This window comes from Accipiter gentilis, chromosome Z (genome assembly GCF_929443795.1).
Source record: "Accipiter gentilis chromosome Z, bAccGen1.1, whole genome shotgun sequence".
In the NCBI taxonomy this organism is placed as follows: domain Eukaryota; kingdom Metazoa; phylum Chordata; class Aves; order Accipitriformes; family Accipitridae; genus Astur; species Astur gentilis.
In genome coordinates, this window is record NC_064919.1 from 12578223 (window position 1) to 12593751 (window position 15529).

At 45.5% G+C, this 15529-nt stretch overlaps 1 protein-coding gene across 1 annotated transcript in view; it reads right to left on the minus strand.

Annotated features, from left to right (window-relative positions):
• UGCG (UDP-glucose ceramide glucosyltransferase) overlaps positions 1 to 15250 on the minus strand; it is a 36783-nt gene extending 21533 nt beyond the window's left edge. The window contains exon 1 of the mRNA XM_049796146.1: positions 15107 to 15250. Coding sequence (XP_049652103.1) covers positions 15107 to 15204 — 98 coding nt within the window. The 5' untranslated portion in view covers positions 15205 to 15250. The remainder of the gene's footprint in view (positions 1 to 15106) is intronic.
• Between the last annotated feature and the right edge of the window lie 279 nt (positions 15251 to 15529).

A 15529-nucleotide genomic window follows, 5' to 3' on the forward strand; every position in this document is an offset into this window, starting at 1 on the left:
TGCTCTTCCAGTTTTGGGAAGCAGTAGTTCGATCAGTGGCTAGTAATACCAACAAACAAAATCATACAGTGCAGAACAGCAGAAATCCTGCCTAGTGCTACTTGACATTTTGAATCTGAAATCTTCATACACAGCTGAAATTCTTTAAGAAGCATCTTCCAAATGTTGTCACAAAAGTCATGTTCAGTAGATGTGATCCATAACTTGCTATAGCCTTTTTTAAAAGGGAGGGAGAGAAAGTGGGGATTTTAAATATGTTTTAGAGTTTTAAGTAGAAAAAATCCCTTATCTTTCAGGAAGAAGAAAGAGCAAACACTACAGACCTCAACTTAAAGCCAGCAAACACTCCCTTTTTTTAACCTAGAAATTCCTCTCCTACTGCCCCCTCCCTGCCCCACACTGCACAATAAAGAGAAACAAACAGGCTCCTATACAATAGGTTGTAGTTAAACCTGAAGTAATGGTAACCCTTTTACTGTCTGAACCCTAGACAGTTTACAATTCAGCAAGCTGAAATGAAACGTGCTTAAGGAAAACAGCAAGTTGCCTACAACACAGCCACTACTGCATCATACTAAGCATTAAAACGAACACACTTTTTTTTTTCTTGTAGTCTATCTGCAGGCTGCCATCAAAATAGCAATTCATTCCCTGTTTCTGATTTCCCACACCCTCAGCCTACTGGTGGCTATAAAGCAGTCAGCACCACAAGATAAATTGGATCAGCCTGCTGATCAGAGAACTATCCCACAGAAAAAGCTAGCTTGCTGATCTGAGTCACCACATAGCCACATGCTCACTAAAGGCAGATTAGAATGGCAGAAATGCTTAGAAAGGTGTAGGGGTAGGAGGGGATTTGGATTATCCCTTTGTGCATCAAATCAAGAGCCACTGAGGCACAGAAATAGGAATGCTTTTTGATACAGACCCCTTGCAAAAACACATTACACAGCTTCAGAGAATTGCATCCAGCGTAATTTGTGTTTTATTTATGAAAGCATCTCTAGTGGATGGCAGTAACTCTGGGCCAGATAAACCAACCACAGCAGAGTGCTTTTAGTACAGGATCAACCCCTCAATGTTAAGTATGGGATCTTTTAAAACATAAAGCTTTAGAACTTTTCTACCATGAAACTATTTGTTATTCTGACTTGTATTTTGCAATTCTATAGGATTAAAATAGCTCAGCCCTATTAATTTCATAAGGCACTAGTTTAAATGACAACATCATTAGTTGAATTAGATAATGTGCTTCCTACAGACCCCAGGTTGCTCCTTATTGCTGCCTTTGTGCCAAAGATCCCTGCTACTCATCAACATTTTCCAGTTTCTTCTCACTAAAAGCTTCCAAAATAGTTAATTGCCAGTAACAGAATTATGTTAATGACTAAACAGAAACTACATTAACAAATCATAAAGCAGATACCATGCTAATATTTTTTTCTTAATTTTCAGTGGATGACAGGCCATTTTTTATTTAATTAACTCAGCTGCAAGTGTTTTCAGAGTACAAAACAGCATGCCATGCCACTGAAGCAGAAACCTTACTGAAATATCAATTCACAAAAGTTTGAACAGAGAGTCCCAGGCCCTATTACCCCCAGCTGGCATAATAAAAAAAGCTGTAAACCTTTGTCTGGACTACACAATTGTCAGCGAGACAGTGTCACTGCCCTCGCACTGCAAATGCCTTGGAGAACTTGAATAAGCCTCCTATAAGGAATATCAGAAACTGAAGAAAGCAATAATAAAAAAAAACTGTGAAAGAAAATGTTAACTTAAAGTAACACTTCTACACTCAACACCATATTTGGCAGCATTTCAGAAGGACAATTTTTTTAAAATGTTTCTAATAGATACAAACCAGAAAAACTGACTTCATAAATTTCACCCGTCTTCTCTCTAAAAAAAAAAAAAACACAAACAAAAAACACCCACAACACAAAACACTTGGCTCATAGACCCTCCAAGAAGTCATTTACCTCCCTGACCACTACACAATCTACATAAAACAATGTGCTTGGAAATGCTGTTACGAAACATATGTATCATCTCTTACAAATGCTTAAAAGGAAGTGTGGAGTACCTTAATTTTGAAACATCTCGTTAGTATTTCAAAAGGTTAACAGGTACAACCCTTGACACCATTTCAACTACACCATACTGTGCAGTCAGTACAGCAGGCAGGGGGAAAAAGCAGTGAAAAACTCCACAGACTCCTGCAGCCTAAAAATCCTGTCTACTCCTCCCTCTCCCCTAGCCCATCATAGAGATCTATGAGAATGAAGGCAGGAAGAATTTCTCACTTTCTAGTTGCTACTCCTGTTCTTATTAACACTCAACAGTTCAAAATACATGTTCTCATGAAGGAGATGAGTCTGAAAGTTTTCTACCTCTTTTTAACCCAGAATCTTACTTTAGCAAGGCTTGCAAGAAAAATGCATACTGATTTAAGAAAAAAGTATTTCAGCAGAAAGTGCTTAAGATATCTCCTCAATAACAGCTCAGTACCTTGACCAAAATCTGAGTTTCAGCAGCTTGATTATTCTGTATCTAACAACATGTGCATATGACTAGAGAATTCATAATGAAGTGTAGCACACTACGTATTATCAAACCCAAGCAACAGTCACCTGGGAAGTCATTACTATACAGGCATATTGAACCAAGACCTCAAGACAAGCTGTATTGGTTTTGTTTGGCAAGGTTTTGGTAGCGGGGGCGGGGGTTACAGGGGTGGCTTCTGCAAGAAGCTGCTGGAAGCTTCCCCTGTGTTCGAGAGAGAGAGAGCCCATACCAGCCGGCTCTAAGACGGACCCGCCGCTGGCCAAGGCCGAGCCAATCAGTGATAGTGGTAACGCCTCTGTGATAACATTTTTAAGAAGGAAAAAAAAGTTGGGACGAGGAGAAACTGCCGCCGGAGTGAGGAGTGAGAACATGTAAGAGAAAAAAGCCTGCGGACACCAAGGTCAGTGCAGAAGGAGGGGGAGGAGGTGCTCCAGGCACCGGAGCAGAGATTCCCCTGCAGCCCGTGGGGAAGACCCTGGTGAGGCAGGCTGTCCCCCTGCAGTCCAGGGAGGTCCACGGTGGAGCAGATCTCCACCTGCAGCCCGTGGAGGACCCCACGCCGGAGCAGGTGGGTTCCCGAAGGAGGCTGTGACCCCGTGGGAACCCCGCGCTGGAGCAGGCTCCTGGCAGGACCCGCGGATCTGTGGAGAGAGGAGCCCACGGAGCAGGTTTTCTGGCAGGACTTGTGACCCCGTGGGGGACCCGCGCTGGAGCAGTGTGCTCCTGAAGGACTGCACACCGTGGAATGGACCCATGCTGGAGCAGTTCGTGAAGAACTGCAGCCCGTGGGAATGGCCCACGTTGGAGGAGTTCGTGGAGGACTGTCTCCCGTGGGTGGGACCCCACGCTGGAGCAGGGGAAGAGTGTGATCAGCCCTCGTCCTGAGGAGGTGAAGCGGCAGAAAATAACGTGTGATGACCATAAACTCCATCCCTGTCCCCCTGTGCCGCTCGGGGGGCTTGGTGGTGAAATCCAGGAGTGTAGTTGTGCCCGGGAAGAAGGGAGGGGTGGTGGGAAGGTGTTCTGAGATTTCGTTTTATTTCTCATTACCTTGCTCTGGTTAATTTGTAACAAATTGAGTTAATTTTCCCAAACTGAGTCTGTTTTGCCCGTGACAGTAATAGTGAATGATCTCTCCTGTCCTTATCTCGACCTGCGAGCCTTTTGTTATATTTTCTCTCCCCTATCCAGCTGAGGATGGGGGAGTGATAGAACGGCTTTGGTGGACACCTGATGTTCAGCCAGGGTCAACCCGTCACAGTCTTTTTGATGGAGAATGCGGGCAATGTGAGGAATTTGAGATAAGGATAGTGACTGAGAGAGGTAACGGGCAAAACATGGACTGAACACAGCTAGAGAGTTAAGAGCTGCTTGATAAGTGGGGAATCTTTATTGTTGTAATTGTGGTGAAGGGATGAGGGGTGGATTGTGTGTGTAAATTGTCCACTTTTGTCAGTTTTGTGATGATATTATTTTGATTTTGGTGTGGGGAATTATTTTTGTTGATGTGAGTGAAGACTTCGTGTGATGAATGTGGATTCTAATGATAGTTCTTAAAAATGTGATGCACAGAGGCGAGGGGTGGAATGTATTGGTTTTGTTTGGCAAGGTTTTGGTAGCGGGGGGGGGTGGGGGGGGGGGGTGGGGGGGTGGGTGGGTTACAGGGGTGGCTTCTGCAAGAAGCTGCTGGAAGCTTCCCCTGTATTCGAGAGAGAGAGAGCCCATACCAGCCGGCTCTAAGACGGACCCGCCGCTGGCCAAGGCCGAGCCAATCAGTGATAGTGGTAACGCCTCCGTGATAACATTTTTAAGAAGGAAAAAAAGTTGGGACGGGGGAGAAACTGCCGCCGGAGTGAGGAGTGAGAACATGTAAGAGAAACAAGCCTGCGGACACCAAGGTCAGTGAAGAAGGAGGGGGAGGAGATGCTCCAGGCGCCGGAGCGAAGATTCCCCTGCAGCCCGTGGTGAAGACCCTGGTGAGGCAGGCTGTCCCCCTGCAGTCCAGGGAGGTCCACGGTGGAGCAGATATCCACCTGTAGCCCGTGGAGGACCCCACGCCGGAGCAGGTGGGTTCCCGAAGGAGGCTGTGACCCCGTGGGAACCCCGCGCTGGAGCAGGCTCCTGGCAGGACCCGCGGATCTGTGGAGAGAGGAGCCCACGGAGCAGGTTTTCTGGCAGGACTTGTGACCCCGTGGGGGACCCGCGCTGGAGCAGTGTGCTCCTGAAGGACTGCACACCGTGGAATGGACCCATGCTGGAGCAGTTCGTGAAGAACTGCAGCCCGTGGGAATGGCCCACGTTGGAGGAGTTCGTGGAGGACTGTCTCCCGTGGGTGGGACCCCACGCTGGAGCAGGGGAAGAGTGTGATCAGCCCTCGTCCTGAGGAGGTGAAGCGGCAGAAAATAACGTGTGATGACCATAAACTCCATCCCTGTCCCCCTGTGCCGCTCGGGGGGCTTGGTGGTGAAATCCAGGAGTGTAGTTGTGCCCGGGAAGAAGGGAGGGGTGGTGGGGAAGGTGTTCTGAGATTTCGTTTTATTTCTCATTACCTTGCTCTGGTTAATTTGTAACAAATTGAGTTAATTTTCCCAAACTGAGTCTGTTTTGCCCGTGACAGTAATAGTGAATGATCTCTCCTGTCCTTATCTCGACCCGCAAGCCTTTTGTTATATTTTCTCTCCCCTATCCAGCTGAGGATGGGGGAGTGATAGAACGGCTTTGGTGGGCACCTGGTGTTCAGCCAGGGTCAACCCGTCACACAAGCACTTTAATAAAAATAGGACACTTGCAGACAACCTAAAAATGAATGTTTAAGTTCATTTACAGACCCCTCCTTATGGACTGTCTGCTGACAAAGTTGAGCTGAGCCCTATCACGGGGGAAAAAAACCACCAAAACGGTCTTTGGTTTACAAAGAGGTGTTTCAGAAGAGGAGGACAATAATTCAAGTTGTCTAAACCAGACCAAACCAACTATCAGCACAAATTGGCAACAAAGATACATTATTAGTTATCCCACTGTTTTTAAAAAAAAAAAAAAGTTGGTCCACTAGAAGGACCTATCAAGTGTTCAAAAATTGCATTAAGAGATCCAACAGTTCCAAAGCAAGAAGTTCCAAGTAGCACTGCCAAGACAGCCCTAATCTTTCACTTAGTACAATGCTTCACTTTTGCTTTCTATCTTTGTCTATACTTGTAAACATGTTTTTACCTTACTTGTCCAAAGGACAGAGTAAGGCTTTCTTTATGCATGTTACAACTTCAATAATTTGATTCAAGGTATGAATTTACCCAGGCCAATTATGAGAGGGTATAGTCTAGCCTAGGTCCTCATCAACTATTAAAAGCAATTACCTTGCAATTAGCAAAAATAAAAGCTTTTTTTGATCTACAGCAAAACATTTCTCACAATAAAATAATTAATCGTTTATATTAAGCTATAGTCTTCAGTAAGATGCAAAACCAATATTAAGTGTGTCAAACCCACAGACCCTCATTTCAGTTAAAATAAAATGCAAGAATCCCAGTGAACTCTGACACCACTATTTGGCATTACGCAAATCCCAGGGAGTGATGGACACAAATACTGAAGGGTGCTCCAGTAAACCAGTAAAACTAGTTACATACTTAGCATGCCACAGAGCAGTTCTGACAAAGACTTTAAAAATTAATTTGTGAAATTTCTATCATCTACTGCTCTACTCGCCCACCTTAATCAAAAGTTATGCCTCTATGGAAACATGGTTCATATAAAACCTCAGTGTCTTTAAACATCTTTGAAATCTTCATATCCTTACAAAAGCTGACAAAAAGATTATATTCTTCCTCATCCTACTGTTCAGCTTCTTCCAATCCAGCTGACAAACAAGCTGCATGGGTTTTTTTGCTTTCCAAGAGCTTCACATGCTCCACTAACCCAACCCATTTCATTTCCATCTTACATACTCTAAATCTTGCAGTCTTTTATCCTCTCCTTCCATGCAAATGACTCAAACAGATGTGGTTTGTTTTTAAAGCCCATTTGTCACATCTTTTGCACCATCTTCCCTCCTTTCAACATAAGCATACCATCCAGTCTGCCACAATCACTCTCCTTTCAATCTACACTAGACAGTCTTTAGCCTAGGCTTTAGTTCCTTGCATTCTGTTAAATCGTTAATGTTCAGAGGTGCTACTACCATACTGTCACCTCAAAGTTTATAGTCTGTCTATATACTCTATCTGTCTATAGACTTTATATAGTCTTATCCTCCTGATACACTACTAAAAAATTGGCCTTCCCTAACTGCCTCCAATATTATGGGGTTTCTCTCGTATTATCACTCTCAGATTTCTGGTTCTGCACTGTTTTGCTTTCCAGAATTATTAATTCTGTAATACAGAAACCACAATCTTAGTATAACTAACTCAAAAGTTAACTCCTGGTTTCTCCAGATCTGTCTTCCCCTAAGGACTACCTACATTTAAGTTTTGTGACTGCACAGTCACAAGGTAAATTTCAATTTGTTTAAAATACACGACATACACAACTTATATCCTCCACACAACCTCCTTCTCAGTCTATCACTCGGTAACAGTCCAGGCCTGGGTGTCACCTTTCACAAAATCACAGAACAGAGGTTGGGAGGCATCTCTGGAGATCAGCTACTCCAACTCTCTAGCTCAAAGTGGGGTTAACTAGAGTAGGGTGCTCAGGACCACCCAGTCATCCTTTCATGCCTCCAACGATGGAGCCTCCACAACCTCTCTGGAAAGCCCATTCCAGTGTTTGACCATGAAAGTCTTCTTTTGTTTAAAATGAGTCTTTCATTTGAATTTGTGCTTGTTGCCTCTCATCCTGTCACTGGGCACCACTGAGAAGAGTCTTGCCCCATCTTCCTCAGACCCCTCCCAAAATCAGGTATTTACACACATTGATGGGATTCCCCCAAGCTTTCTCCAGGCTGAACAGTCCCAGCTCTCAGCCCCTCCTTGTATGTCAGATGCTGCAGCCTCACCATCATCTCTGTAGCCCTAAGCAAGACTTGCTCCAGTATATATATACACATCTCTCATACTGTTGGCTTTCTTTGCCACCACAGGCACACTGCTGTTCATAGTCAAACTAGCATCCACCAGCAGCCCCAGGTCCTTTTCTGCCAAGCTGCTTTCTAGCCAGTCAGCCCCCAGCCTGTGCTGATGCATGGAGTTATTCCTGCCAGGTGCAGGACGTGGCATTTTCCTTGGTTGAGCTTGTTGAGGTTCATGTCAGACCATTTCTCCAGCCTGTCCAGGTCCCTCTGAATGGCTGCACACCCACCTGGTATATCAGCCACTCCTCCCAGTTCCATATCATCAGCAAACCTGCTGATATGTCCCATCTTCCAGGTCATTAATGAATATGTCAAACACTATTGGCCCCAGCACTGACCCCTAATGATTTTGTGCATCTCAAACTTAGCATCCCATCAGTGGTTCCCACCTTCTATCACAAGATATCATTATCCTATCTAAGCACTGTGCATAGAGCAAACTGCTGAAATTTGATCCAGCTTTGAGTAGAGGATTGGAAATGAACCTTCAACAGGCATTTCCAGCCTGAAGCACTCAGACTTTCTTCACAGTGCTGAAAAACTGACTCTCACCTCTGCATTTGTTAGAGAAGTCTCAGCCACTTGTGTGTTTCCACACCCTGTCATTTTCCTGTGTTCCTCCCCAGTAACTGTACTTGACTTCATATCTTTGCATTGCTATCCTTCAGATTTGCCTCTGCTACAATTCTGAGTAAAAGCAACCCATCAAAGTTCTATGGATGTAACACTCATACCAAGTACCTTCAGGTTTCTGCATGAAAGTAGGGTCCATCCTCAACGCACAGATTACTAGAGACAGGGTTACTGAGAGAAAGAGCAAGGAAGATGAAGCTTACTCAAGATCAAACAGAAGCCTCAGATAACTTTCCATGGTTCTCCAATGTCATAGTTTGTGACCAAACATACAAGTCCTTTTTTTGCTTTTAACCCTCTAAGAATTTTTGCAGAAAGATATTGCTAATACAGATCATGAGCTTGCTCCATTCCCTGTTCCACACATACAAGATCACAGACAACAATCTATTGTTAAAGTTACCAACACTTTACACCAAGCTTGTCATCAGCTATATAACTGGTAAAAAGATTTACCTTGAGGTAGACTACCTGTATGGAAAATTTCAGCATGAGTAGTTCAAGTTCAACAAATATTCAACTAAGCAGTGAAGACAAACAAGTGAAGGAACAGACATGGCATTCTGCATGTGCTAGACATCTTCCAGCCATTTCCTGGGGAAATGTACAATCATACTTCTCACTTTTCTGTTTTTGTTCATCAACAAGAGGGAGGGGTGCCTCTAATCTCAGAAATAAGTATCTGCATTATCTCCATCAAAGTCTATCGAAACATTAGTTCACTTATGCCTGGTAACACTTGATAGTAATAGGCAAGTTCTCTAAAGATGACCTTTTAAGTTAGATGTACATTACATCCCCTCCTGGCTCCTATCTGTGACAAGACTGCCTCTGAAGCACTTCCACAAACCAAGAAAATGCAACCATATGACGGCAAAGCGATTTAGTCAATCTATTGCCAGACACTGACAGTGAAAAAATTAAGACAACCCAAAGGAAGAAAAGCCCCACCAACAAGCAAAAATGTCAGAATGAGATGACAGAAGACAAGCAGATAGGTCAGAGAACAGAGCAGGGTAAGCCGGGACACAAATCATGGACTTAGCAGCAAGGGAGGGACAAAGAAAAACAGGGTGAGAAGATAATCAAATAGGGCCAAGAGAAATAGAATTGTTATTTTCTTAAGAATGAAAGGTCATAATTACTATACAGTAACAGATTATTATCCAAAAGATCAAAATGTCTTCACATAACAAAAAAACAGAAGTCAAACATTGGCTATATGTTTGTTTAGGTTTAGAAGCCGTGTTCAGAAAGCTCTTCAACATTGCAGACGTATTTCAGGAAACTTGAGTTTTATGCACCTGTACAAACTGAATTTCCTCCTTGTGTGCATATGCATTACAGTAAGGCAATTAATTACCTTTAGTTACATTCAAGTGTTTTCTTACATTTATGTTTCTGAAAGTCTTGAGTTTCACTCAGACAAGGCACAATGGGCCCAGTTACATCCAAATACCACATGAATGCAGAATTCATTATTTCTTCATTGACTACTGTAACTCATACACAATTAAATTTTAAAAAGCTAAAACCAGCAATATGTTTATCAATTAAGTGACATGCACTACCTTTCCCACTTCTACCTGGGAACCAAGGCAATGAAAAACCTCAGTATCAACTGACTTTAGATGCCTTTAAGAAAGTGATTTACATTACATGCTCTAGTTAGAATTGCCACTGACAACTGTTACAAGAACAATGGAGACTCAAAACAAGAACATGACTCCATGAGTTCAGTTTTGTAGGCCAGGTGAATAAAGCAGCAAGATATAAACAGCTTAAGAGATTTACCATATATTTTCTAGGAACTCTGTGGCAGAGGCAATGCTGGGTGCAAGTCACCAAAGATTGAATTTGACTTCCTTAACTTAAAAGCCATTTTATTGTCTCTCCTCAGTTCCAGAATAATCTTTACAATACACGCCTCTACTTGGCATTCAGGTTGAAATAATCATAAACAAAAAGTGAGAGTTATTCAGAGAAAAAAATAGAAACCCTTTCATTTTTAGACTGAAGTCTGAAGACATAGTAGGGAAACTAGGATCAGATTGATTATGCTTAAGTATGGCATTTTCTAGGTTCTGCAGGCTTCTCTTGCCAGCTTTATTTTAGAAAGAGGCACACCATGTTCAGAAAGCTCCTATCATTATTAAACAAGAGCCATCTATTTTGAAATACAGTTAAAACAGCAAATCCACTGCCACAGATCTTGCTAGCCAGTGATTCAGAATTACAAGATGTGTTACAGGGCCATGAACCCCAAGAAATAAGCTTTAGTTTCTGGGTTTTCGTGGTTTCTTTTTTTTCTTTTTTCTCCTTTTCGCTGATTTCACAAGACTTCTGTTCTGCTCTTTGCATGTGATTAGAATGGAAGTTAGTAAGAATCATTAAGTAACTATTTTAACAGACAGCTAAAATATCAACATTTACTCCACACCACTTCAGCCAATACTGTAAGACTTTTTTCCCCTATTAGCACATCATACACATGGTCTTCCATTTCAGATATAGCTATACATTTGGTTTTAGTTCTGATAGTTTATTTTAGTTGTCCATACAATTACACAACTTCAGATGGTTTCAAAATCAGTGTATCGGATACTGTCTCCAACACCAAACTCTTCAGCTGGTGGCTCAACTCCAACTGAAGAGCCTATATGCAAGAATGGAACAGCCTTAGTCAGGGTCCCAAGTTGGGTATAAAGGATAGCAACTCAACCAGGTCAAATATCACAGCCTTCGTATGCAGATTAATACATGCAAACTGCATTTTATCTAATTCCTAGCTATAAAAGCCTGCTATTTGGTCCGTGTTTATTGCATTTACTTCACTGACTCAGTATTACTAGGAGCGCACCAAACTAAGACCCGTTTCATAATCACATACATTAGACAATTTATAAAGATTGGCCTTTTGACTTAACAGTGTGGCTATTTGCATTTCATTGCTTCAGCCCACCTGTTTATTTTATAGGGGTATGAAATCAGCCCATACGACTATACACTTATTTATAAATAAAAACCATTCATAGTGGGGAAGGACAGTAGGGGAAAGAGGTGGCAAGAACCAGATTTTGCAAATGCAGTATGGAGGAACAGACATTCTTCCTCAACTGAAACCTTGTACAGTACCTTAGATATCCAAACCCTACATCTTTTAAAGCAATTACAGCACAAACCAACACAGCTGAAATGCTGTCATGACCTTAACCCTGACAACTGCTGACAGCACTCCAAGACATAAAAGCTTACTTTCTTGAATAATCACATTTATCTACTTAATTCACACACAATCTAAGTATTTTGCTAAATCAAACATCTAAAATACCAAGGGGGAACTACAGGAGGAGGACTCCCTAGGCCACAACAGCTTTGCTAATATGTTTCAGTCTTTTCTTAGTACTCCAGTGGCACAGATCAGCCCTTCCAACTCACCAGTTCAGCATTACTAGATGCAGTGCAGACAGAGAACAAACAGCCCCTACCCCAGCAACTTTAAAAAATGTTAAACCAACAATACTGTCCATAAAGAGAAAACAGGAAGACTAATTAGTGTTTCATCTTTCTTCACTTCCTGTAACAGGTACAGTGTAAGTAGTTTTCAGTATATGACAACTATCACACAATTCTACTCTAATACTACATCCTCCCACTGCCGTCAAAAGGGATTTCTGTCTGTAAGTGGAGGCCCCTTCATACTTCAGCAGTCCAGGAAAGGGTGCAGTGTGCTGTGCCTGCTGTCCAGGACCAAATAGTCTCTATGAGATAAGGAGCACTAGTAACAGGGTCCAGCCACCAGAGTTTCCAGGCCATAGCATTAACAATCACCATCTATCTGGGGTCCATCCCTTCCCCCTAAATGCACTCCAGCAGTTAAAGCAAACAGTTGATTACCTCCTGTTAATTCACTTCACAGGGTTATCTCACTTGCAGGACCAAGCCATTCCTCCACATACCATTCCACCAGAAGACCCCACAGTCCTCCTCCCTTGCACAGGGCAGAGCTGCAAACAGGCTGCAAACTCACCAGAGCAGTGCTTTCTCCAGCCATCAGCTATATCCCACCAGCTCCAGTTTCCCAGCACCATCACAGCCACCGCAAGAACATCTCCCTGGGATGGCTGCTGTAAGTGTCCAGCATTTCTTTAATTTCACTACAAGCAAAGAGCAGCTGCATGGTGACACTAAGGGGAACAGCAGTCCTGTTTCCACAGATCTGCCAAATCACTGCAACTGGGGCACCTCCTGGACAACAGCCTGCCAACCCCACACAGCTTGCAGTTTGGTCACTTCAGTGCTACCAGCTGCTCAACTCCAACCAAGGGCTAACTTTTCACACTGAACACTAAATACTCCTGTTACCACCAGCCCATTACTCTGAGAAAGACAGTCAGCTCCTGGCTCTGGACCTGCTGAGACAGTATCTTGAGAGCCCTACTGGAAGCACACCTTTCTCCAGGGGTCTCACAGGTTGGGACATGACCACCTCAATTCTTACCCATCCCCTTCACAGCTCCCAAGTTTTCTACCTGTTAACACACTGTTTGCATTAACTTCCCATATGCAATACGTACACTTCCAACACAAATTCCTAATAACAAAACCCACAACTTCTTCCAGTTTCCACACCACTGCAAATACTCCAGCCCCAGGCCACACGAGGTACAGCTGCTACCTGCATTTCCCACCAATTACTGTCACAGGCAAAACAGGGAATTCTACATACTTTAAATTATTGCCAATTAACAGACAATTAATTTCTGATTTGGGTATTGAAGAAAAAGAAAGGACAAACAAGCAAACTCTTAGGGAAGCACCTTTTGTCCTCCTTCCCCAGGCTCAGCTTTAGTCAGAGACTTTTCTTCCCCACCTTTCTATGTGAACTGCTCTTGTTTCCGCTGCTCCTTGCACTCAGTCCCTCCCAAACCCTTCAGTGAGCTGACGCAGGAGGCGAGGGTCAGTGCGTAATGGTTCTTCTGCCACGCCTTGCTTCTTACTCATTTTCCTCCACAGCTGGTTGCTTCTTAACTGTTACTCTGCTCCAGCAGGTGTACCTGCTCTGCAGTGACTTACCTACAGGTTGCAATCCCTTTGGCAGAGTCTCTGCCCCAGGCTGCAGTCCCTCAGGGTGCCTCTACCCCAGAATGGGTTGCCCACAGGTCACAGTCCCTTCAGGGGTATGTATACTTGGTCTGGCATGGCTTACCTGCAGCCCACAGTCCATCCAGCAGTGTCCCTGCTCCAGTGTGCAGCCTCCACAGGAGGCAGTCCCTTTGAGGATATAGCTCCTGTGCCATGGACTGCCTGACAATGTCGTCTTCCCCTCCTCTATTCTATTCCTCTCCTGTCTCTTAGTGTATCTCATCCTTTTTCTTCCTCTGTTTATCCTCTCACAATGTCTTCCCCCATATCTCCATTTGTGTCTCCTGCCCCTTGCAGCTGCCACTCCTAAAAGATTTATGAGCAGCAGCACCACACGTACTCATCTGATAGCTTGAGGTTTTAGCATGCAATGGGCTATTTTCATCAACTTCAAAGCTGTCCAGGATCAGCTGCACCCACAGTAGTCCATAGTCTCTTCCCCCACCAGGCACCATTGCAGCTCCCCAGTACTGAAATCCTGCTGTTTGTACCCAAGACAACCCACTTAAAGGCAACCAAACTACAGTACAGAAAAACGATTAGAGCTTACAAGTGATTTCACATAAAAAAAGAGCACGGCAACCGTGACCAAGGGCAGCAGTAGCAAGTCTTTAGCATCCATGAATTTAAGAGGAGCTTTGCCTTCAACAAGCGCTGGGTTTTATCACAGATACTTATCAAATGCTTGTGGAACAGCAAGAAAGGAGAACAGATAAGCACAAGCAAAGCAAATAGAAATTCAGATATTTTCTAATCCCTGTAGTGATGCAACACTGGCCTTTTATTTAAGGGAATAAAAGCATGGTCTGCTACAGGGGAAAAAAAAAATAAGAGATGTGTTCTTAGTCCTTTTCCTACATACCCATAGACAACTCCTCTGCAAAGCTCAAGCAGGGATCTGCTTTGTTTGTCAGCCACCAAAATGCAAACACTCCTCACAAACTCCTAAAGTATTTTTCCTTGGAATTAACCAAGAAGGGTCTGGATACGCTATAGATGCTTCTTTTTACTAGTACTACCACTATTTCTCAAAAAAAAAAAGTGTACTTATAGCTAACATTTTGCCTGGTCAGCACAGGGTACTGCGCGCACTACTTGGGTTGTTCTGCCGTACGCTCCTTGCAGTCAAAAAGCGCACATTTTACAACTGCTGTGCGCGGTGGTCTCCCACCACCAGCCGAAAAGCCTCGCTTTACAGGTGTACCGGCCAACAACGAACCCCAAGCCCTCCCTAGCAGCGCTGAAGGCAAAGGAGCCGAGATCAGGGTGCAAAAGCAGGCGGCTGAAGCCGACCGAACACGGGTGTTACCGGTGGCAGGGCACCCGCTACGCCCTCACAACAGCCGACCCGACCCCCGCGATGCCTCACGCCGGGGGCCGCGGGACGCAGCCGGCGGCCGCCGCCAGCACGCCGGCCGGCAGGCGAGCCCCTCCGGCCCCGCGCCAGAGGGCGGGAGGCGGGCGGCTCCCCGGGCCCGACACCCGGCGGGGGAGATAAGGGAGAGGAGAGGGGGGGGGGAAGGCGGGGAAGAGGTGCCGGCGGGCCGCGGGTGCGGTGGCGGGAGACGAGGCCCTCTGCTCCGCTCCTCAGCGGCGGGGCCGCTCTCGGCGCGATGGCGGGTGGGTGGGGTGGAGGGGGGTGAGGGAGCAACGCCGGCGCCATCCGCCCCCGCCGCCGCCCGCGCTTACGTGTAGATGATGGACATGAAGTGCATGAGCCAGAGCACGACGAAGAGGATGAGCCCGAAGATGGCGAGTCCCTCCAGGGCCAGGGCCAGCACCGCCATCCCCGGGACGCGGCGGCCCGAGCGGGAGCCGGCGGCGGCGGAGCGGGAGCGGAGCGAAGCGAGGGTGGGTGGGTGGCTCGGTGGCCCGTCGGCGCGCGGGCGGGGGGGGTGGGGGGGTGGGGGGGGCGAGCGAGCTCTCGGGCTGCCTGCTGCTCCTCCGGCGGCCTCCGCGCCAACCAGCCACCCAGCCCGGCAGGCAGGCGCTCACGCTCTGACGAACCGCCGGCCCGGCCGGCCTGCTCGCCGCCGCCCCCGCCTTTCTGTCAGGCGCAGGCCCGGCCCACCGCGGGTCGGCTGGCCCCGGAGAGGCGGGGCGGGCAGTCAC